At 37.6% G+C, this 25,430-nt stretch overlaps 1 protein-coding gene across 1 annotated transcript; it reads right to left on the bottom strand.

Moving 5' to 3' along the window:
• Positions 1 to 167: 167 nt before the first annotated feature.
• Positions 168 to 24,950, bottom strand: LOC307198464 (uncharacterized protein; the record flags this gene model as incomplete). The annotated part of the gene is made up of 4 exons (XM_079945436.1): positions 168 to 283; positions 11,552 to 11,661; positions 14,833 to 15,168; positions 24,881 to 24,950. 3 exons carry the CDS (start codon positions 24,948 to 24,950, stop codon positions 11,561 to 11,563), a joined length of 507 nt encoding a protein of 168 aa, XP_079801562.1. The 3' UTR covers positions 168 to 283; positions 11,552 to 11,560.
• Between the last annotated feature and the right edge of the window lie 480 nt (positions 24,951 to 25,430).

Genomic DNA, 25,430 nt, shown 5'->3' with positions numbered 1-25,430 from the left:
ACTGGCTTTGACTTTCCACAAGATTCTCAGCAAGGGGAGCTGCGTGGGGAGATGTGAGATGATCCAGTTCATCAGGAATAGAAGCCCTCTGGACAGTGTCTGATCCAGGATCTTGGGAGCTCCCTTGATTCAGCTCCTAAGATTCATGTTGGAAGTGTACCAAACCCTCAATTTGGCTGAATGCCAAATGGCCTAGTGTTAAAATAAATAATAGGCTGAAGCCAAATATTGTCAACTTACGATGAAGTTCTATGGCAGGTTGTTTTCTTTAAAAACTCGAAGCCTAAATGGAATTAAATAGCAAAATAAAAATAAACATAGGTTTTGAAGGGTATTTTGTTTAATGCCATGAATGATAATAACCTAATAATTATGCAAAGGCTACAAATATGATTTATATATAGTCTCTATTATTCTGCTTTCCATTCTTATTTAAAATTGTACAAATATTTGTTGGCTCAAGAAGGATAATGTGTTCTTCCTAAAGTTATCTAGCAGAGGCATTCTTGCTTTAATATTCCTATTAAGCTGATTTTTTTCTTTAATGATTTAACTATTGGAAAGTTTTTAATCATTACTATTTTACATAAAATTAACACCACAATGGTTAATTATAATAGCATTTTATTCTTTCAGTAATAAATACAAATTTCAACTGAGTGATAGAAATTTAGCATATAAAGCACACAGGGAGATTTTTATTCAACAGTATATCTAGATGCTTACTTCAATTTGAAAATATTCAGATGTTAACAACAAATTCAAAAGAATAACACGTCTGTTTTATTTAATTGATTTTTTAAACGTAAAGTGTGGCCCTGCATCAGCCGCATCACCTGGGAGGAATGTGCAGGATTTCAGGTCCACACTAGACTTACAAAATCAGGATCTGAGGGTGGGCTGCGTTTAACAAGCCCTCCACGTGATTCCAATGCACAATGAAGTTTGAAATACTCTGGCCTTGAAAACCAATCTCCTGGCCACTGCCGGTATCTCAGACTCATCTCAGACCTAGGGAATTAGAATCTGCATCTCAACAAGATGCTGAAGTGATTTGTGCGCACATTAAAGCCTGAGCCACACTCTTTTAGAGTTTTAGTTTTAAAATATACCAAAACAGGACTTCCCTGGTGGCGCAGTAGTTAAGAATCCACCTGCCAATGCAGGGGACATGGGTTTGAGCCCTGGTCCGGGAAGATCCCACATGCCGTGGAGCAACCAAGCCTGTGCACCACAACTACTGAGCCTGCACTCTAGAGCCCGTGAGCCACAAGTAATGAAACCCGCGCACCTAGGCCCGTGCTCTGCAACAAGAGAAGCCCCCGCTTGCTGCAGCTAGAGAAAGCCTGCGTGCAGCAACAAAGAACCAATGCAGCCAAAAATAAATAAAAATTTAAAAATAAAATAAAATATACCAAAACTGAATGTTGTGTTTCATCACGTCTCTAACCAGCTAATGCTGATGAAAAACCAGTAACTTTGAGTGGTCCATGTGCCCAGACTGACAACTGGACTGGATTCAAGACTTTCCTTATCAATGAAATGTGGGGATTATTTCAACCAATGGTGAGCATATGTCAATCTTGTTCTATTATTTGTTCTATCCACAGTGTTCCTTTTCAATCCTTAATTAGCATAACCACCTCAAAAACCCTCTTACCTCCTGTCTAGTCCTTAGCCCTGGTTTTGTTACACAGTGATAACTAACCTATACAGTGTCCCTTAAAATAGCTTTACCAAAGTCACACAGAGGAGCCTTTTAAGTGGGAGGCAAGTAGGCTCTACCAGGACCATCACTCTAAAAAGCCCTCTCAATTGGGAAATCCACTAAATGCATTTGCAGAACTGAGTTTTTAACCCCTGCTTCAGACACATTAAAACGGGCACATCAAAAGTTTGCTGTAATAATCATATTTTATTCTCTCTTCTTCCTAATCGTGTGACTCCCTCCAAGTGTGTTGAGTTGCATCCTGTATCCACTTCCTTATCTTATCAGTAGAAAAAAGATCTGAAATGTAAGGGTCAGAGTCCTGTAGTCAGTCCAGAATTAACATTTAAGTTTGAATTCCAAGTTAAATATTGGTTCTGATCTCTCAACTTAATATAGTCTTTTGGGAGAAAATATCCATTTTTAACAACTCTTCTGGCCATAAGACCATTGTTTAAATTTAACCTAAATCCCTCTAGTAACTGAACAAGTTCATTTCTACTCTTGGAGAGGAATGCTTGTTTACGGCTCCACAATCCCAGATATGCTTTGGAATCGAACATTTTTGGAGTGTAGAAAGGTAATGCAGTGCATATATGGCATACTGTATTACATCTCCAGGGAGGTCTAAAGCAGCATCCGGTAACAAACACATTTAAATCTCTGCAATGAAACATAAAAATTCACAGTAAGAGGTAAATAGACATTATAAACAGTTTTATGTGAGTTCTGGTTTTGTCATTAAATTTAAAAGAAACTTTTAGTTTTCAGAGCTTTCTCTATTTGGGCACTATGAATAAAAGATTGTAGATTGCAAGTTGCTATAAAAAAACTTAAAAAGAGCGAACTTAATTGGGAAAGCTGAAGGGAAACAAATGAACAACAACAGTGATGTACACTGGAAAAGCTCATCTAACGGATTTCTTCCCACAAACAAGCTTGATTTGGAATGAAAATTGTCTGGTTCCTCAGGGGCCAGGTTCAGATCCCCAGCCCGGAGACCTTGCAATAAAAAAGAGACTTATTTGGATTGGGAGATGGGTTTTAGGGAGAGATGGAATGAGGGGAATATTAAAAAGCCTTGTGAGCACCTAGAAATGGCATCTTGTATGTGGGTTAATTATTTTCAATGATGATTCATCCCCCTAGGCAGTTTACAGCTTTTATTTCTTCCTTTTAAAATTCATCTACATCAGTGTGGTTAATGGTGGGTCGTTCAGGACAGATCCATTGTTCTTGTAGCTTTTGAGAAATCTCAGGTTCTATTTCAGGTCTCTTGATTTTGCATCCCAAATCATCTGGTCCTCTTTGCTCCTTGACTGTTTTTCTTGGCCCTTGGGTCTTTGGTTATTTAACTGGCTTTTGCTCAAGGAACATAACAGTTAGTGAAAAGAAGATAGAAATTGGGAAGCTCTAGCTCTCCTTTAAGAAACATATGCTGCTTTTTTTTCTAAACACATTTCTGAAGATTTTTCTTTTGGCATCATCTTTTAAAGAATGGATCTAAGCTAAGATGTGTCAGATCAAAGATAGATTAAAAATTCAAAAGCAAATAATTTCTTTTTCTCAAATACATTACTGAATAGAATAATCAAGCACTTCAGAAGTGTAAGTCACTTTTCGGACAGTCTCAGGGTTTTCTGTAATGTAAATTTTATCAATATATAGTGTACATACAGAAAATTGCACAAATCATAAGTGAGCAGATAGATGACTTATCACAAAGCTTACATGCTTTGTAGCCAGTGCTCAGACCAAGAAATAGAACATGACCAGCAAGCACTACAGAAGCCCATCCTATGGTCCCCACCTCAAGAGATGCCAGCATCCAAACTTCAAACAAGACCATAGATTAATTTTGTTTGATTTTAATTTCACTTTTTTAAATTTTACTTTTTTATTGAAGTATAGTTGATTTACAATGTTTGTACACTTTTATATTGTAAAATGATTACCATCAATTACCAATGATTACCATGCAGGTGTTACTAACACCTGCATCACATCACTTACAGTTTCATTTTTGTGGTGAACATTTAAGATCTACTCTCATTCTCTCAGAGACTTTCAAGTATATATATATAGATAGATAGATCCTCTGCCTATTCTTTTATCAGATTTTTTTGTTTTGTTTTGTTTTGCTATTGAGTTGCATGAGTTCTTTATATATTTTGGATGTCAACTCCTTATTAGAAGATGATTTACAAATACTTTCTTCCATTCTGTAAGTTGCCTTTTCATTTTGTTGATGGTTTCCTTTGGTTGTGCAGAAGCTTTTTAGTTTGATGTAGTCCCATTTTATTTCTGCTTTGTTGTTATCTTTGCTTTTGGCGTCAAATCCAAAAAAATCATTACCGAGACCACTGTCAAGGATCTTACCTCCTTTATTTTCTTCTAGGAGTTTTATGGTTTGGGGATTGAAATAAAATGAATTTCCTTACTTGTTCGGTTTTTGTCTTGGACAGAGCTCATGCTTTCATATCTTTAATGACTAAGGGTTGGTGGTTAAACTGGCAAAGATGAATCTTTCTTTATTACATCTGAGTATGGTAACATCAGAGGGAAGAAATGACTGTTCTTTTAAAGCCTGCAAGAATATCTTTTCCCCAAATTACTGCCTTCCTGCCCCTGGTTTGGTAGATCTAATAAACTACTATCTTCTCAAAGATTCTCTGAGGCCCAGGACATCATGTGGGCATCAGCATCAGTCTATATTAAGTCCATCCTTAGCATGCTCAGCAACCTCTGAGTTTCTGCTAAGATGCTGAAAATTTTTGAAAAGTGTGAGAATGTTTAAAGTGGAAATTCTCTAAACGCCTAAGTGTGTATGAAGGAGGTTGCAGAATTGATCTGACAAGCATTGGACGGCTTTGAACTAAGACATATAATACAGATGCTCTTTCAAGATTTGAATTTTATTTAGCAGTATCATTTTGTCCCTCTAGAAGCCCGCTTAACTTTTGAGCACAAAAGGTATTATGGAAAAAAGTATGTACTTATTCAATTTCATTTGTCACAAGGAAGAAAAAGCAACCACTTTCCCATACTTTACTAAAACACATGCTTTCTACAAAATAGAATTCTAGAAATAGCAGGGGACAGAAACTTTTATTTACTCTATTTTCCACTTTTGCCATTATAGAAGCAATCCTGAGATTAATAATAAAAAAAATCTGAGCATCCTTCTTTGCATTGCATCTGTGTTGTGGGTTCAGTATTAAGTGATTAGAGAATAAAGAATAAATAAACAAAAAGACCTTATTATTTTTTTAAAAAATATTTATTTATTTATTTGTTTTTGGCTGTGTTGGGTCTTCATTTCTGTGCGAGGGCTTTCTCTAGTTGCGGCAAGCGGGGGCCACTCTTCATCGCGGTGCGCGGGCCTCTCACTATCACGGCCTCTCTTGTTGCAGAGCACAGGCTCCAGACGCGCAGGCTCAGTAGTTGTGGCTCACGGGCCTAGTTGCTCCGCGGCATGTGGCATCTTCCCAGACCAGGGCTCAAACCCGTGTCCCCTGAATTGGCAGGCAGATTCTCAACGACTGCGCCACCAGGGAAGCCCCAAAAAGCCCTTATTAACCCTTATTTAAAAAATGGCTTTTGGCTTGAGGTTTTTTTGGTTTTTTGGTTTTGGGGTTTTTTTAAGCTTGACGGTTTTTTTAAATGTTTTTAGTTTATTTATCTATTTACTTATTTATTTATTTTTGGCTGCGTTGGGTCTTCGTTGCTGTGCGCAGGCTTTCTCTAGTTGTGTCAAGCGAGGGATACTCTTCATTGTGGTGTGTGGACTTCTCATTGCAGTGGCTTCTCTTGTTGCAGAGCACAGACTCTAGGCACGCAAGCTTCAGTAGTTGTGGCACATGGACTCAGTAGCTGTGGCTCGCGGGCTCTAGAGCACAGGCTCAGTAGTTGTGGCACACGGACTTAGTTGCTCTGCGGCATGTGGGATCTTCCCAGACCAGGGCTTGAACCAGTGTCCCCTGCATTGGCAGGCAGATTTGTAACCACTGTGCTACCAAGGAAGCCCTAACTTGAATTTTTAAATCATGGTGATTGAATGTACTATTTGATGGACTTTTCATAGAAAATGTAGAATGTATTTAATGAATTCAAATTAGAAATTTTGGTGCGGGGGCTCTCTTAAAATCTGGACTAAGGCATCAGCAGAAACTGAAGTATAAAAATCTATTAATTGTTCTTTGTGTAAAACTCTACGAAGCTATTATTAGAACTGTTATAATCAAAGGTGTCAATACAGAAAAGTTTATGGCTGTAGAAATTTTTATTCTGCATATAGGCTATGCAGAAATGCCACCTACTTACTTCTCAGGAATTTTCACTGCCCACCACAAACCTGTTTTCACTGAGATACCAAGCTTTATATTCATGTCTGCATTTTTTGGTTTGCCTCTAGAGAATAATTAGGCAGAACCAACAACACTGAAGATAATTAAAAGGTTGCAATAGATTTCAGAGGTAGCAAGAAATAACACCGAGTGAAGTATAGAGCTTTATGCACTATAGCAAAAAAGTGGCTGGATTTTGAACCTATAAACCAACCAGATTATTTTTGTAGTATGAATATACAGTTAGGTTATCACGAAGTTGTCTTAGTGTTTTCCCCAAATAATCTTTTTACCTTGAGTCAATGCATAGGACCTCAAGACCACTGTTCCTTATTCTTTCTAAATTAATTACAGACTGAGGTAATCTAAGGTCAAAATAGCAGTACCTATTTTACAGAGATTTAATTGACATATACATTGTATAAGTTTAAGATGTACAAGGTGATGATTTCATGAATGTATATATTGTGAAATGATTACCACAATAAGGTTAGTTAACACCTCCATAAGTTAATATACTTATCTTGTGGGGGGGATAAGAATATTTAAGATTTAGTCCCTTAGCAACTTTCAAATATATAACACACTATTGTTAACTATAGTCACTATTGCTGTACACTAGATCCCCAGTATTTATTCACCTTAAAACTAGAAGTTTGTACTCTTTGTCCAACATCTCCCCATTTTCCCCACCCCCCAGCTCCTGGCAACCCCAGCCTAGAGTCTGTCTGCATGAAACATGTCTATTCACATCCTCTGAACTGGATTCAATTGCAGTATTTAACTTATTTATTTATGTTTTTTGCTATCGAGTTGTATGAGTTCCTTATATATTTTGAAGATTAGCCCCTTATCAGATAGATAATTTGCAAATATTCCTTAGATTGCCTTTTTATGTTGTTGGTTCTTTCTTTTGCTGTAAAGCAGCTGTTAGTTTGATGTAGTCACACTTGTTTATTTCTATTTTTATTGCTTGTGCTTTTGGTGTCATATCTAAAATATCATTGCAAAACCAATGTCAAGGAGTTTCTCCCATATGTTTTCTTTTAATAGTTTTACAGTTTCAGGTTTTAAATTTAAGTATTTAATCCAATTGGAGCTGGAGTGCGCGGTGTAAGATAGGGGTCAGTTTTCATTATTTTCCAGGTGATTATTCATAAACTTCTCTCTTAGAACTGCATTTATTGCATCCCATAAGTTTGGGTATGTTGTGTTGCCATTTTCATTTGTTTCAAGAAATTTTTTATTTCTCTTTGATTTCTTCTTTGACCTATTGTTTGTTTAGGAGTGTGTTGTATAATTTCCACATATTTGTGAATTTTTCAGTTGATCTCCTGTTATTATTTCTAGTGTTACACCATTTTGATCAGAAGAGATCCTTGGTATGATTTCACTCTTCTTAAATTTTCTAAGACTTGTTTTGTGACATGATCTGCCCTGGAGAATGTCCCATGTGTACTTGAGATGAATGTGTATTCTGCTGCTATTGGATGAAATGTTCTGTGTATGTCTGTTAGGTTCATATGGTCTAAAGTACAGTTCAAGTCCAATGTTTCCTTACTGATTTTCTGTCTGAATAATCTATCCATTGTTGAAAGTGGGCTATTGAAGACCTCTAATATTATGGGTTGTTGTCTATTTCTCCCTTCAGATCTGTTACTATTTGTGTAATATATTTAGGTCCTCTGATGTTGGGTGCATATATTGGGTTGGCCAAAAAGTTCATTCGGGTTTTTCTGTAACATCTTACGAAAAACCTGAACGAACTTTTTGGCCAACCCAGTATACTTACAATTGTTGTATCCTCTTGATGAAATGACCCTTTTATCATCATATAACAGCCTTCTTTGTTTCTTGTTACTGTTTTTGAGTCTATTTTGTTTGATATGAGTATAACTACCTCTGTTCCCTTTTGATTTCCATTTGCTTGGAAAATCTCTTTCAATCCCTCCACCTTGAACTTATGTGTGTCCTTAAAGCTGAAGAGAGTCTCTTGTAAGCAGTATATATTTGGGCATTGTTTTTTTAACCCATTCAGCCACTCTATGCCTTCTGATTGGAGAATTTAGTCCTTTTACATTTAAAATAATTAACAGGTAAGGACTTATAATATGATTTTTCTTAATTGTTTTCTGGCTCTTTTGTAGTTTTCTTGTTCCTTTCTTCCTTTGATGTCTTCCTTTGTGAACTGATGATTTTCCATAGTGGTATTTTTTGATTCCCTTCTCTTTATCTTTTGTGTATCTACTGTAGGTTTTTGCTTTGTGGTCGCAATAAGACTTATAAAAAGCATCTTATAGATTTAACAGCCTAATTTACTCTAACAACACCTTAACTTCAATTGCATAAAAAAATTCTACCCTTTTATTTACCACTCCCTCCACACACGCATTTTGTTTTGGATGTCACAATTTACCTCTTTTTATATCGTGTATTCATTGACAAATTTTGTAGCTACACTTAATACTTTTGTTCTTTAGGCTTTATACTAGAGTTAAGTCCTTAGCATACAACCATAATACAGTATTAGAGTTTTCTGGATTTGACTATATACTTATCTTTATAAGTGTGTTTTATATTTTCATATGTTTTCATGTTACCAATTAGCAACCCTTTACATCAGCTTGAAAAGTTCCTTTCAGCATTTCTTGAAGGCAGGTCTAGTAGTGATGAACTTCCTCAGCTTTTGTTTGTTTGGGAAAGTCTTTACCACTTCTCTATTTCTGAAGGACAACTTTGCCAGGGAAAGTGTTCTTGGTTAGCAGTGTTTTTCTTTTGGCATTTTGAATATATCACCCTACTGTTTCCTGGCCTGTAAGTTGCCTGCTGAGAAATCTGCTGATAGACTTGCAATGGTTCTCTCGTATATGATGATTTTTTTTCTCTTGCTGTTTTTGAAATTCTCTCTTAGTCTTTGATTTTGGACAGTTTTATCATAATATGCCTTGGAAAAGATCTTTTGGGTTGAAATTTTAGAGGGGAACTTTGTGCTTCATGAACTTGGATGTCCAAATTTCTCCCCAGATTTTGAAATTTCTCAGCCATTATTTCTTAAAATAAGTACGCTGCCACTTTCTCCCTTTCTTCTCCGGGACTCTGGTTATGATAATGGTAACTCAGTGGAAATTGTGATGTCATATTTGGCATAATTTTATCAATATCCCAAAGGATAAGTATTATTATTTTTAAAATTTATTTATTTTATTTATTTTTATTTTTGGCTGTGTGGTGTCTTTGTTGCTGCGTGCAGGCTTTCTCTAGTTGTGACAAGTTGGGGCTACTCTTCATTATGGTGTGCAGGTTTCTCATTGCAGTGGCTTCTCTTGTTGTGGAGCACAGGCTCTAGGCGCGTGGGCTTTAGTAGTTGTGGCACATGGGCTCTAGAGTGCAGGATCAGTTGTGGTGCACGTGCTTAGTTGCTCCACAGCATGTGGGATCTTCCCGGACCAGGGCTCGAACCCATGTCCCCTGCATTGGCAGGCGGATTCTTAACCACTGCACCACCAGGGAAGCCCCAGGATAAGTATTGTTATCCTCATTTTATTGAAGATGAAAGTAAGGTCCAGTGTCCCACCCAACAACTTATGATTAGAAGCTGTAGAGATAAGACTCCAATGAAAATCTTCCATTTAAATTATTAGTAGACTGTATGATTTATGGCAATACACCTTGCATTGGCTTTTGTTTTTTCAGATTCCCAGAATGTTATAAAATTCCCCACATAGCAATTTCATACTCTGTATCCCTTTACAGAATCTCTGCCCATAAAAATTATTGATTCAGGCTTCCCATTGTTTGGGAAGAAGAGATACGTTTTATTAAGTTAGGAATGAGAAATGAATTATTTATTGAACAAAGCAAAATGAAACATTGATTAGAGGGAGGAAAAAGTATATTGAGCTTCCTTAGAGATGATCTGGACCTCATTGTTCAAGTTCTAAACATACTGAATACAGAAAACAGAGTCAGCAAGCATATCGTGGAAACTATTCACGGACTAGACAGAAAAATATTAACTCATAGAAAGCTCACAGAGTTGATTCTTAGAGTCGGAGCACCTGTGTGCTTTAGTTTCTAGAGGCGATATCACTATTAAAATTGTTTAATCTTTCTGGAGCTCAATTTTCTCATCTGTAGAATAGGAATAATAAAGCCTATTCTTCTCTTGGGGTTGTGAAGCTCAAATGAAATAATAACCATTACTATTGACTTCTGTGCTCTTCCTAGGACCCTCTGTGGGCAGGCTATATCTTCTTGAGTGAGAGCAAGGGGCACATGTTGCTCCAGTTACTGTGAGCCTACAATTCTTCACCCAGTTCCAACATGTAAGTTCTTCCCCCACACCACCAAGCTGGGTGTCCTATAATTCAACTCAATTCTGACACTGTTTACTTGGAGATACCGTCAGATTCCACAGGTTAAAGGCTCAGTCCCCAAGACTAACCTCCACTTCAGATACCAATCATAGTCCAGGCTGTCGCCCATGCTTCTGACCAACTGGCTACAAATTACAGCATCCCATAACCCAATTCTTGGGTTTGATTAATTTGCTAGAGTGGCTCACAGAACTCAGGAAAACAGTTTACTCACTGAATTACTGATTTATTACAAATGATTTTAAATGCAAATCAACAGCCAGATGAAGAGATTCATAGGGCAAGTGTGTGGGGAGGGGCACGAGGTGTCCATGCTCTCTGAGCATGCCTTTCTCCCCAAATCTCTACTTGTTCACCAACCTAGAAGCTCTCCGAAACTCCTTCCTTCCTTTCTTTTTTTTTTCTTTTCTTTTCCTTTTTAATGCAGGCTTCATTACATATGGATGGTAGATTAAATCCTGGGCCATAGGCGATTAAACTCAATTTCCATCCCCTTTCCCCTCCCACAAGGTAGGGAGTGGTGGGTAGAGGGTGGAGGTGGGGGGAAATGAAAGTTCTGACCCTCCAACAGGCAAGGAGCCCCCATTCTTAGGTAACCTAAGGTCTTTCTGAAATTCACCTCATTAGCATAACAAAAGACACCATATGGCTCTCCACACTTAAGAAATTCCAAGCCTTGTAGGAGCTCTGTGCCAGGAAAGGGAAAAGAAGACCAAATGTACATTTCTTATTATAAATCACAATATCACATATCCTAAGCCAGCTTTCTCAGGAGAGAAGAATAAGCCCGTCATTTTTCAGCTTAAGGTTCCTTCCATGTAGCAATGCCAGTTGGAAAATAGTCAAGACCATGTGGATATGTCGTTATTATGTATCTATTATGTCTCCATAGAGCAAAAAACTAAGGCTTAGAAAAATTAATTAACTTTGCAAATATCACACAAATTGTAAGCTATAGAACCAATATTTGTATGTAGATCTGTAAATTTCTAAGTATTTTCTTTTAAACAGTATCTACTATTAAAGTCAGATATACAACTAATCAAAATAAACACATATTTGTACCATAATTTGAGAAGGTTTTGGGTTCTAGAAAACACAGATTGGCATTAGTTACTCACCTGGCATAGTTATTTTATGTAGATAATCACAAAAATTTTGCTTCCATACTTGCTTTCTTCTTTGTGGTCTTCCTGCTGAAACAACCTCAGAATTTCCTGTATCACTGAAACTGAAGAAAAGAGAGGGTCTATTTTTAAGAAATTAATATCTAAGTATTATAACTTATATATGCTTATTGTGGATAACTTGGAAAAGACAGATTAAAAAAAAAGTATAAGGTCAAAATTACCTAGTGCCATTTAGCTGTAATTCCTGTGTATATGTTGCTTATATAAACTTCCAGAAAAATGTTGTGTTACAAAATCGGGAACCTTTGACAGGGTATGAAGAGCAGTTTTCTTTCTTTTTTTTTTTCCCTGATAAAACATTTTTACTACATCAAAGAATTAAAGTGTTTAATATTATATTTATATCATAGTGAATGATACTAAATATCTGTGGTTTTAAGACATGTGAGTAAAATGTTTTGAGGTTGACCTTTTGTAAAACATCACAGACTTGGATCATTTCAAAGACTATGTTGGAACTCATGCTAGGATCTCGTTCAACTAAAGTTTTTATGTTGCATAGTTTAAACTGTTCATTTTCTTACATTATCAAACATGATAAATTAAAGATTATGTCTCAATAGCCAACTATAGATATTCTAAATTAAAGAGTGCCTTTATCACTGTAGTGAAAACGATTTTAAGCACTTTGAAATTTTTGCAGCTATTATATAGATATTCTTGAAGTTTCAATAGTCAAGAATATACAAAAATATCTCAGTAAATATTTATTTCAGTTTATGTATTCAATTATGAGTAGCTTCTTAAGCAAGAATAAAGATTCTTTATTCCCTATTTTCTTTACAAATGTTTCATATGACAACTTTTGTAAAAATCTTGTAGTAGGCTTAAAGAGTGTTAGTATTTCATATTTTAGTTTGTTGCCACTTAATTGAACAGACATGAATTTAAGAATAAAAAGCATATCATTATGAAAATAATCATCAGTTATGTTTTCCTAATACTGCTTTCTATACCTGAAATGATTATTAAATTGTAAATTATTTTATTAAAAAAAGAAATACTCAAAAGGGTTCAATGAATATTCTTGAGCACTTACCATGTTTTATTTTGGGTTCTCCTAAAAAACAGGTCCTGAGACAAGGATTTGAGAGTAATTTGGGAACTAATTTGAGTGTAAATTGGGAAGGTTTCAAGATTATTTAGGAGGTGAAGGGAACACAGGTTGGGGATTTTCTAAGTGAGACAGGGGAAGAAAAAGGAACCAGTGACATGTGTCTCACTGAGCCAGCTACCATTATGGATGACTGGAGCTTGATTCTGCTGGGGAAATTCTGTAAGCTAGTGTAGGATACATCAGGGTCAAAGGAACTTGACCTACCTGAATATCAAAGGAACTGGGACATTTATACACTAATTGGCAGAGGGGGCTCGGGAAGAGAGTGAAAACCCTGAGGGAAAGAAAGGCAGAGGCTGGCTGTTGAAAGTTGGGCCAGGGTGCACTGAACTACTAAGAGGAGTTGGGGGATGCAGGTGGGACAGGAGCAGCACCTGATTTTCGGTGTATAGAAGTATAGCATCAATAATTGAGGAAAGCTAAAATCAAAATGGATGAGTTTTTCTGAGCACACAAGTTGGATTGAGCACAAGTATAAAATCAGAGTTGTTTTTTCTCTTTTTTTTCCCAAAGCTCCCTTGTCTTGTTTTTCTATTTTCTTTGTTCTTGCCCTACAGGTTTTCCCAACCAGAGCCCCCACTGCCAATGGGTGAATAAATATCCTAGTCACTTCTACTAGACTACGCTGTGCAGTTCTTCAATACTCAGTCTTGTCTCGATTGTGCCTAGACCCCTTCCTTAGAATAGTTTGCACAATCTTTCCACATTCAGAGAGCCTGGGATGTAGTATTAAGATTGGCTTCCATTTTAGGCTTGGTCCTCCTGTTTTCTTTGTAATTTGTCCCTGCTGTTTTTAAAGAGATTTGCATTGATTTTGTGACCTGCTAGTGGATGCTTAGAGGAACTTAATTGAAAAGGGACTGTGAACAATTTGGTAATGTGGGAAATGTAATGTAGGGGGTAAAATGAAAAATATTTAGCACACAACATGGTGAGGACACTTAACAATCGCCATGGACTCTTGACTGAAGTTTGGTTCTCTACTCCGCCAGAGTTAACTTTCTGGTAGTTGGCTGATTCTGGGGCTTCAAGGGAGAGAGGCTGGGATGACTGGGATAACTTGAGGATTACCTAAGGGGCTCATAGCCATGGCTAACTACCAATTGGCACTGAGATATTATAATATTTTAACAAACTGTAAGTGCTGGCTGAAACTCAGCCCTGCGTATAACCTAAATAAAAACTTTATCAATATTTACTTCTTTGAATTGGGTTTTTTGCCTGCACCTGTTTGCATATGGGGAAAGGGAGTCTACAGAACCTCCCAAATGTCCGTAATTCACACTGGTTGTGGTCTAGTGACAGTAGGAGGTATGACCTCTAAAGTGACAATATGGACTGGATTAGTCTAGATGGGTATCTTAAAACCCTTGCTCTGATGCCATTTCCAAACAACAAGAAGTTGTGTACGTTTATTTATCTACTTTTGTATATAAGGTTATCAAGGAAAAGCTACAGGCTAATTTTTCTCTTTTTCAAAAAATATTATTTATTTTTGGCTGCATTGGGTCTTCGTTGCTGCTCACGGGCTTTCTCTAGCTGCCTCGAGTGGGGGCTACTCTTTGTTGCAGTGCACGGGCTTCTCGTTGTGGAGCATGGGCTCTAAGCACAAGGGCTTCAGTAGTTGTGGCGCATGGGCTTAGTTGCTCCGAAGCACGTGTGATCTTCCCAGATCAGGGATTGAACCCATATCCCCTGCATTGGTAGGCTGATTCTTAACCACTGTGCCACCAGGGAAGTCTACTTCTTCTTGAAAGTGTGATCCCCTGATGCCTGCTATACATAGCAAATTCCTGAAGGAAAACACCAGAATATGGATGAGCTGAATACCAAAATCTGGGTTGATTTTTCTTTTCTTTCTTTTTTCTTTGTTTTTGGCACCCAATCTCTTTTATGGAGTGGGGGGAGGCCCTGAGGGGGAGCTCTCACTGCACAGCTTGTTCATTAGCGCTGCTTCCTGGGTCCTGCGGCTTCATCACATCCGGCAACTCCGGTGGGCTGGAGAAGGGTTTGATGGGCAGGGTCTCAAATGCTTCACCTGCCGGTAAGGCTAGCCCCACCCGCGGCTGGGTCTGGCTGGTGAAGCCACACTCACCCAATATCTTGCCATCGTCCAGAAACCGGTGGTCCTTGTACAGCCGCTGCTCGTCTGGCAGCTGCTTGAGAATGCCCTCGACGGTGCGCTTCAACAGGAACATGGTGCTGGACGCTTTGCCTTCCATAAAGATGATGGTCTTGCGGCGCCGTATTTTGAGGAACACGTCCACACCGGCTACTGCCTCTCCCCTTCGACTAGCCGGAAGCTCCGCCCCCTTCCTGGCAGCCCACACGCCGGCCCCCAGGGTGCCCGAACCTGGCGGCCCCGCCCCGCCCCGCCCCGCCTCGTCTGGCTTGATTTTTCTAATCAAGGGGAAGTGAGTAATTTGGAATGCTAAGGATTTAAATGAGTCATGAGCTTTCTCTTAGAAATAAAGAATTTGGTATTTCTCTGTTTTCAACATGTGTAATAGATTCTGAAGGAGATTCTGAGAATCTATGGTGCTGTTAAGCTGAATCTACTGTACAAATGAATAGTGTATAATTATTGCAAAATGTATAATTTTCAATTGTATATTCGTGGATTTAAATCACTTCTGATGTGACTTTTTCCTGAAGCGATTTTTCTGATTTCATGTTCATGCTTTTTTATTAATATTGTTGCAAAGAAAAAATATCCTCCAAAACTTGGAAGAAAAAAAAAAAAGATTGTGTCACCTTTGTTTTTATTTTTAGACAATGTCCTGTTCCTAGGTCAAAGTTGGCAAGTTTTGTTTGTTTTCTGTAAAGGGCCAGATAGTAAATATTTTAGACTGTGCTCACCACGTGGTCTCTATTCAACTCTGTAGCAAAAGCAGCCATGTATAATACGTAACAAATGGCTGTGGCAGTGTTCCAACAAAACTTTATTTACAAAAAACAAGTGGTCAGCTAAGCCCAACTATAGTCTGCTGACCCCTGCCCTAGAGTCACAAGATATACAAGTTTGTTTGACTTGCCATTTACTGTTGATTAAGGTCCAGACAACTCACAACTTTGTAAAGTTGGATGTTCCTTTATTGGAAACTGGTAAGATATAAATGATTTTTCCCAATATTAGGCAAGTAATTTTTGTGCAATGAAAATTATTTTTGCCTGATAATAACACGAATGATTTTTCATACATAGAAAAGTTAGTCCCAAAGACTGGTCTTATTTCTGGTAGGACAATGACCAATTTTGCATCTAACTTTGTGATTTATCACAGCATTCTTCCTTTGCTTCATTGATTATATAATCATTAGTTCTCTGTATTTTTTTTTATAAAGCCAGAAATGGTATGATCCCTTTTTATTTATTTATTTATTAATTATAAATTTATTTATTTTTGTCTGTGTTGGGTCTTCATTGCTGTGTGTGGGCTTTCTCTAGTTGCGGCAAGCTGGGGCTACTCTGTTGTGGTGTGTGGGTTTCTCATTGTGGTGGCTTCTCTTGTTGCAGAGCATGGGCTCTAGATGCATAGGTTTCAGTAGTTGTGGCACGCAGGCTCAGTAATTGTGGCACGCAGGCTCAGTAGTTGTGGCATGCAGGCTTAGTTGCTCCACGGCATGTGGGATCTTCCCAGACCAGGGATGGAACACCTGTCCCCTGCATTGGCAGGCAGATTCTTAACCACTGTGCCACCAGGGAAGTCCTCCCTGTATTCTTTTCTGAACCATCTTTGTCATCCTGCTGTCTCCCTCATTAATGAGTTTAATAAAACTTAAATTCCTGCTCATTATGGTTTTATATAAGAATTGCAATCTATGAAACACTTTGAAAATTATACTTTGGATAACATTCTGTTAAGATATTTACCTAGATTAGACCCCACGTTCTTGTCCTTCAATTTTATGACCTGGGAGAGGAAGAAAACAATGTTCTCAACTTCCAAACCAACAGGCAATTCTAAAATAATGGAACTAAGAGCTAAAGATAAACTATCTGAATGTGATACAGAAGCCACAGGTGCCTTGGATGGAGCAACCATTTAATCTAAATGCTGGGATGTGTCTTCAAGTTTGGTGATAGTAGAAAGTGTAGGAGACTAGAATGTGTGATCCCAAAATATACCTCTTTAGCATAAATGTCAATATTTAAAATTGACTATTTTGAGAAACAGCAGACACAGGAGAAGTTCTGAAAACAGGGTATAAGTTGTCTTTTTGTAAGGGAAATTTCCATTTGTAGAGGAAATTTCCATTTGTGAAGGTGTCTTCCTCTCTGTACCAGGAAGAGAAGGATGACTCTAAATCACAAGAAACTCATCAATAGAGAAGGAACAGTCTTAAATCCGCATAGCAAACCTTATGTTTCTTTACATACTTTTCCTGGTCACCTTCCCATAACTTACCTCCCCACACCCCCACCCCACACCCTTCTTCTTCTGTTTTAAATGAAGATGGCATTTAAGCCCAAGTTCTAGCCACCTCTTTGAGTTACTCATCTGTGAGTTTCTCCCATGTATATGTGAGATATACATGTTGATAAATTTCTGTTTGTTTTTCTCTTGATAATCTGTCTTTCATTACAGGATTCCCAATGGAGAGCCTAAAAGGAGAAGATATTTCTTCTCTCCTACAAAAGCATAGGCATGTGTTTTAAGTTCTATTATAATTTGATAATGTGCACAGGATAAACCTCTCACATCAGTTTCTATTTTCTGGCAACATTTATCTCAAGATTGCAGGTATTTTACCCACTGGAAGTAATCAGCACACTTCTCTAATGCTGCCTTTACTTCCATACATTGAAAGTGAAACAGAATTAAAGTAGCTTTCAAGTGTATGCTAAAAACATTCATTTAATAATTTTTCCCAAAAAGCAACCCTCAGGGGAATTTGAAAATTCCACCTACAGTTCCCCCTTTGGCTCACAGCAATGACTGTACCTGCATTCAGGAGAGGCTGAACCTTTGAAGGACAGCTGAGTTCATGCCAATCAGCAGGCAGTGGCAAAATGAAATGAATTTTTTTTCGCATTAGACTAGATGGTGTAGTGCCAAGCTGAAAAATAGTCTGTTTCATTTGGATTCATGGGGTTTTTTTCCTAGTCTTTGATTTGACTTGAAAGTCAAACTGAATGTCTGAGATAAAAATGTCATGCAGATCATAACTCAGTGCTCCTGGGTTCATTGGAGATGGACACAGTTGAAACTCTTGACTGAGATATAGAGAGGTCAGTTCAGCTATGCTGTTCCCCAGCCATCCCCTGCTATTCCTCACTCCAAAAGAGTAGTTCACTTTATTATGTCCAGTTGAACCTCAGGTAAGAGGTTCAGCTGGGCTCCTAGAAGCTTAAAGACAGTCAATTCATGAAAGTATTAAAGGATAACTTTTTAGAAAAAATAAACCCACATACATATTTAAAATGGACACATGTCAAAGATTTTATTTATTTAATTAATTAATGAGGGAACCAGTAAGATGTTACCACCAGTTCAAAGGAGACTCCAAAAAGAATACACATATGTAGGCTATCAGGAATGATGCAATGAATTTAGATTTGCTTAACTTGTGCCAAAATAGCTTCTTCCACAGAGAGGAGGAAAATTAATTGAACCTCCTCCAAATTCATTTGCATATATGTGGACAAGAATCATTTGTATCTCTTTCAGTTCTCTAAAACTTACAGATTTGTAGAAAACATTACTACAATGAAGGGTGTAAAGACCCCATAGAATCAGATAACTTGGAGGGGTATGCTAGACAATGCATAGTTTTCCATTGAAAACATCAGGAATTTTTTAGCTGTATTTCAGTCCTTCATAATTTTTCCCTACAAAAGAAAACCTGACTAACATTATGTTTGTATCTCTAAGGTTATATAAAACAAAAAAGGCGATAGTGTCCTTCTCCTGCATCTGTTTGCCAAAAACAATCAAAATAGGGCAACAAATGAACTTGAGTAGCAGATACTTGAAAGCTGGAGAAAACAAATGGAAGGAAAGTAAACTTTAAAATACCCTTTGCTTAATCATTGTCTTTATAGCACATTACTTTGTGTTTCACGTTGTGGAAAATTTTAAGAGAAACACTACATGGATGAGCTGTCCTTTAAGCCACACTGTTTTGATTTCACAACTTTTCAGCATTTTGGAATGTTAGGAAAAGCACCATGAATCTTTTAACCCTGAATCAAAAGCTTTGGAAAATAATATGAAAGTCTTATGACAATTTTTCATGGAAGAATTAGGAGACACCACACTGCATTCAATCCAGCAAGCCTTCCTAACAACTCTTCTTACATACCTCTCCCCCCACCCCAAAATTCCACTCCTAATGGCTGTTCCTCAGTCTCTTCTCTCTCACCTATGTTCCAAAGGCCTTTAGTTGTGCTAGCTTATCTCCCTATCATTTCTTTTTTTGCTTTTATAAAAGGTAATTTCATCTTCTCATCTTCTTCAAGTTTTCTCTCCTTCTACTATGCCTCTCAGCACAATGTCCTGGTAAACGAACCAAGCAAATACTATATCCTTTGAAGTGAATGAAGAGGGATACCACAAAAACTTGTAATTTGATATGTTCCTTCATGCCACACTTTATTTTCAACCTAAAGATTAAATATCTTTGCTATATACCTTGAAATATAATAGCTGCTACATCATAATTTTAAGTAGGTATACCACACAAGATAATGATTTTTATAAAAATGATAACATTTATAAAAAAAGGATTCCTAAGCTTTTTCTGAATGTTAACTGGGTTCCTCCTGACACTCTCAAAATTCGGGCAGGCAAAAGGACTGTATTAGTTTTCTAGTGCTGCCATAACAGAGTACCCAAGAATGGATGGCATAAACAACAAAGATTTATTCTCTCACAATTCTGGAGGCTGGAAGTCCAAGATCAAGGTGTTGCCAGGGTTGGTTTCTTTTGAGGCCTCTCTCCTTGGCTTGCTACCTTCTCCCTGTGTCTTTACATGGTCTTCCCTCCATGTGTATCTGTATTCCAATCTCCTCTTCATTTAAGGACACCAGTCACATTGGATTAGGGCCTACAGTAATGACCTCATTTTAACTTAATTCCCTCTTTAAAGACCCCATTTTAAAACACAGTCACATTTTGAGGTACAGAAGGTTAAGATTTCAACATATGAATTTTGGAGGGCCATAATTCATCCCTCAACAAGGACTGTTCTTTCAATTTCAGTAGAAGAAGGATGTCAGGTGTTCAGGGACTAAGTGACCACTGAACAGTCTAAGGAACACAGCCAGCACATCCAATTGATAATCTGTACTATGGATTTCTTTAAGTCATTCTTAGAAGAAAGAGATGTTAGAATTACAGACCTTCTTAGAGTTTCAGAGTTGGCATTATAGAACAAGAAAGCAATGCTTTTTTTGTCTTTAATTTAAAGATATAAATGATGGACATATGCCAACCTTATAAATATCCTTCAAGGTATCTAGGTTAGCTATTTCCATAGCTGGTCTAAATATTCATGCAAAAGTATTATAGGTATTTTTTGTGTGTTTTTTAACAACTGTATTGAGATATAATTTACACAGTGTAAAGTTCAGTAGTCTAAAGTGTACAATTATCATGAATATTTATGTGTGTAATTATGTGGGAAATTATTCTGCACTCTATGTAGATTAATGTTAATCTCTATGATAACTCTACAAGGTTGACATCACTGGCATTTATAGATGAGGACATGAAGCTTAGAAATGAAAATAACTTTCTCAGATTCTCCCAGGTAATAAGTAGGAGAGTTGGTCATTCAAACCCAGGTCTGTGGGGTCTAAAACCTAGGCCCTATATACCACACCACTCAGCTAGTCCTTCCCCATTTTACCATATGTAACACATTCTCATTGTATGGAAATCAAAGAGCACAGCTAAATAAAAAGAAAATAAAAATCATTTGTAATCCTTACCCAGAGTTTACCATCTATAACCATTTTGATATGTAACCTTACAGTTGTTTTCCCATTCATATGTGTCAAGCACATATAACTTCATACACATAAACTCATTTGTATCTTTATTTTCTTCAGATAAAATTAAGTGTATCTCTGACCTTCATCCTACAAGGTTGTCAGGAGATCCTGGTAAGTATTGAGGCTCCTGATGTTCCTTGAGGTCAAAGAGAAAATTGGGAGATTTGTGTACTACTGGGAGAGTAGAGGGAGGCCTCTGATCTTCAGTCTAGCATGGCAGCCTTCATTATTGTCTATGGTTCAGCAGTTCAGGAGAACAGGAACTGTACTGATTCAGGGCCCAGAGGAGCACAGACAGCCTTGCTCCAATGGGAGGCTCAGTGCTAGTTTTAGCTTCCTTCTGAGATCTTGCTACCTAAGGGTACTGAGAAGCGTGGGGTCTGGGTCCTCCAGCTCACTGTGCACCCCGCTCTACTTTAAGGATTTCCCTTTATCTGCCTCTGCCTGTCACTCTTTCTCCTGCAATTCCTTCTCCCATTGTATAGTCACTTTTTTTTTTAACATCTTTATTGGAGTATAATTGCTTTGCAATGGTGTGTTAGTTTCTGCTGTATAACAAAGTGAAACAACTTTACATATACATATATCCCCATATCCCCTCCCTCTTGCATCTCCCTCCCACCCTCCCTATCCCACCCCTCTAGGTGGTCACAAAACACCGAGCTGATCTCCCTGTGCTATGTGGCTGCTTCCCACTCACTATCTATTCTACATTTGGTAGTGTATATATGTCCATGCCTCTCTCACTTCGTCCCAGCTTACACTTCCCCCTCCCCGTGTCCTCAAGTCCATTCTCTACGTCTGTGTCTTTATTCCTGTCCTGCCCCTATGTTCTTCAGAAACTTTTTTTTTTTTTTAGATTCCATATATATGTGTTAGCATATGGTATTTGTTTTTCTCTTTCTGACTTACTTCACTCTGTATGACAGACTCAAGGTCCATCCACCTCAGTACAAATAACTCAATTTCATTCCTTTTTATGGCTGAGTAATATTCCATTGTATATATGTGCCACATCTTCTTTATCCATTCATCTGTCGATGGACACTTAGGTTGTTTCCATGTCCTGGCTTTTGTAAATAATGAACATTGTGGTACATGAATCTTTTTGAGTTATGGTTTTCTCAGGGTATATGCCCAGTAGTGGGATTGCTGGGTCATATGGTAGTTCTATTTTTAGTTTTTTAAGGAACCTCCATACTGTTCTCCATAGTGGCTGTATCAATTTACATTCCCACCAACAGTGCAAGAGGGTTCCCTTTTCTCCACACCCTCTCCACCTAAATAGACATTTCGCCAAAGAAGATATACAGATTGCCAACAAACACATGAAAGGATGCTCAACATCACTAATCATTAGAGAAATGCAAATCAAAACTACAATGAGGTATCACCTCACACCAGTCAGAATGGCCATCATCAAAAAATCTGTATAATCCCTTTTACTCAAGTTTAAAAAAACAAGAGCTAGGAAGGGAAATGTTTACAGTTCACAACTCCCTTTTGAAAAAAGAGAGAGTTAAAGGACTTGGCTATTGTGAAAAAATTTTTAATTTATTTATTATGATTATGATTTACAAAATCATATTCTACCTGCTGTTTTTATCTAATTTGACAATCTTTATTGTTTTTAATTTGATTTTTTCTTATTATTGAGCTTAAAGAATTTTTTGTGTATTTTGGATATAAGTTCCTTATCAGATATGTATTTTGCAATTATTTTCTTCCATTCTGTCTTTCATTTTCTTAAGTGTCTTTTATAGAACAGAAATTTTAAATTTTAATAAGATGCAACATATCAGTTTTTCCTTTCATATATTGTGCTTTTGGTATTGCGTCTAAACACTCAGTTTCTCAACATATAGGGATTTTCCCCATTTTCTTCTAGACCTTTTATAGTTTTTCACCTTACCTTTAGATCTATGATTCACTTTGAATTAATTTTTGTAAAGTGTTAAGTCTATATCTAGTTTCCAATATCACTTATTGAAAATACTGTTCTTTCTCCATTGAATTGCCTTTGAGCCTTTGTCAAAGATCAGTTTGACTTTGTGTGCTAGATATTTGGCTATATTTTGTTGGTCTATTTCTGGGCCCTTAATTCTATTTCATTGATCTGTGTGTCTATTTTTTTTACTGATACCATGCTGTTTTGATTATGGTAGCTATATAGTAAGTCTTGAAATTGGGCAGTTTAAGTCCTCCAACTCTGTTCTTCTTTTTCAATATTGTGTTAGTTATTCTAGGCCTTTTCCTTTTTGATATACATGTTAGAATCAGTTTGTTGATATCTACAAAATAGTTGCTGGGATTTTGATTGGGATTACAGTACATCTATAGATGAAGTTGGAAAGAATTAACATTTCTGGCCAGGATTGTCCACCAATGACCCATGGGAGATGGTTGATGAATGCCCAAGCTTTCCCATTGCTCAGGTGTGACATCTCTGTGCATGTTTCACAGAGCATCCCAGAGGTCCCCAGGAGGATCAAGCACCAGTTACCCACAGTGGCAACTTCTCATTAAGATAGCCTTTATTGAATATCTTCTCTTCCCTGTTCACTTTCCCATTCCCCTACCAGTTTTTCTTGCAATCACCTCCCAAATAAACTACGTTTCCTCAAAACCTCTTCTTAGGGTTTGTTTCTGGGGGATACAAACTACAACAAACCTGTGATAACACCCATATACTAAAAGTCAGGCTCAAATAAGACAACTCCATTTCCTACATGCACCCAGTTTCCAAAGCAGTATCAGACCTAATCAATTTAGATAGAAATTGCACAGTCAGATAACTTAATGCCTACCCTGAGCATTCAAATTATTCTGTAACAGATAGAAAACAAGTGCCCCTCTCAAGTCTGCTCTCTCTCCAGAAGGAATAAAGGATAAAAACACATTTAATTTCAACAAGCATGCATGTGTGAGAAAATCTACCTCAAAATAGCTAAAATGGTAAAATATATGTAGCTATTTTAAAGCCAGAAGATTTGGATTCTCCTCAGGCAGCTTTTAGCTTCTAGGGTTTTATGGCTCACTAGCTTTAGGTTAGAAAATTAGAATTGCAAAGTATGTTGTGGTTTTAGTCTCTGCCATTCTTTCATAGTTTTGTAATAGAAGGGTTTGGGGGAGGCGGGATATGGGAGGGGGGGATAAAGTTAGGGAGGAAGGAATGAAATGTACCAGGAGAACTTGTCCAACTATCTGTCTTAATTTTTAACAGCCTTCAAAGCAAGTCATGCACGCTGAGCATTGCAGAAACACTAGACATTTGTTGGGGGAAAAAAAGTCTTCTGGGAATGCACTCCTTGCAGGGAGAAAATGGCTTCATAAAGGAATGATGCAAACACTATACATTGCCCTGCCAGCAACTTCTCTCTTTATTTGCAATTGCAGAATGAAATATCCCCTATACCGAAGCCTCAGTCAGCTGCAAAAACAATGTGTTGTAATATGATATTTATTTTTGCTGAAATGGAGCCACAGCCTTGCCATTCCAGATTCTGCAGCCTTGCAAAAGCACCCAGAGAGGCTTCGTTGACCTTGGGGGAGTGCAGAAGGCTAATGAAACATCCTTACTTTTGCAATTTAATTTTTCTTCAAGAACCCAAGCCAGAGCTAGACGAGTTTCCATCTAGCTTTTGGAGGGAAAAACAAAAATGAATTAATTAAGATTATCAGACAGCCTTTACAAAATGTAATATCAGCCCTTTATTATGATATAATATCAGCCAACACTTGCTTCACTTTCCTTGCGAGGAATCGGATTGGAGCTGCTGATCATGGAAGAAGTACTCTGTTGTCTCAACCCACACATTCAAGCAATTTAAATCTAGTCTCCCAGAGACCTGACATCATAAAGGGAAATTATGTTCAGGTCTTCTAATCTATGAAAACATTACCTCAACACTGTTCAACTCAGTCACTATCATGATTTTGCTCTGTCCCTGAATCACCAAACTTCACAGAAGAGAAATTATTGCTGCGCTATTTCACCACCTAATATTTCCTTAATTCTAAGATCGGCTGCCATAGAACACTTGAATGATGCTGTTCTTTGGAAGGCCATCAAGGACTTCACCTTCTCCAATCCAATAAGCATTTTCCGTCCTGATGGACTGCACCATTGGATACTGCTTACCTACCTCTCCTTTCATAGTGAAGCCTTGTGTCTTCTTGCCTTTGTTGACATGGTGCTTCTCTCTTCTTGCGCATCCTCCCAGCCCTCCCTTGTGGTCATTCTCCAAAGGCTCTTGCTTCCAAACTCTTACTCTTTATATTCGATAAGCATCCATTCTCATATTTTTAGTCATCACCTCCCTGATGGCTGGAGCTTAAGCAGCAATCTTGAATGATGAAATGCCCTTGAGGATGGAATTCCCTAGTAGAGGATGCTGAAGAGCACATTAGAAGAAGCTTGGCCCCCTGATGACTTTGTTGGATGCACATTTGTTTGGCCTTGCATACCTCCCGATTTCTTCTACATGCTAGAATAAACTCTATGTGTTTAAGTCATTGTTAATTCGGATTTTCTGTTATATGCCACAGAATCTAATTCAGGTAGTAAAAATGGGTATAATAATGCCTTCTCGTAAAGTCAGTGTAAGGTTGACACGATATAATATAGGTCATATGCCTGGTTCTTGTGCTTAGTGAGGCAGAGCCCTACGCAGTCAAAACATTGTAGATATTATT

The sequence above is a fragment of the Stenella coeruleoalba genome (assembly GCF_951394435.1).
Source record: "Stenella coeruleoalba genome assembly, chromosome: 15".
Taxonomy (NCBI): Eukaryota; Metazoa; Chordata; class Mammalia; order Artiodactyla; family Delphinidae; genus Stenella; species Stenella coeruleoalba.
The sequence above is the reverse complement of the archived record's forward strand: the minus strand, read 5'-3'. Positions and strand labels throughout refer to the sequence as shown.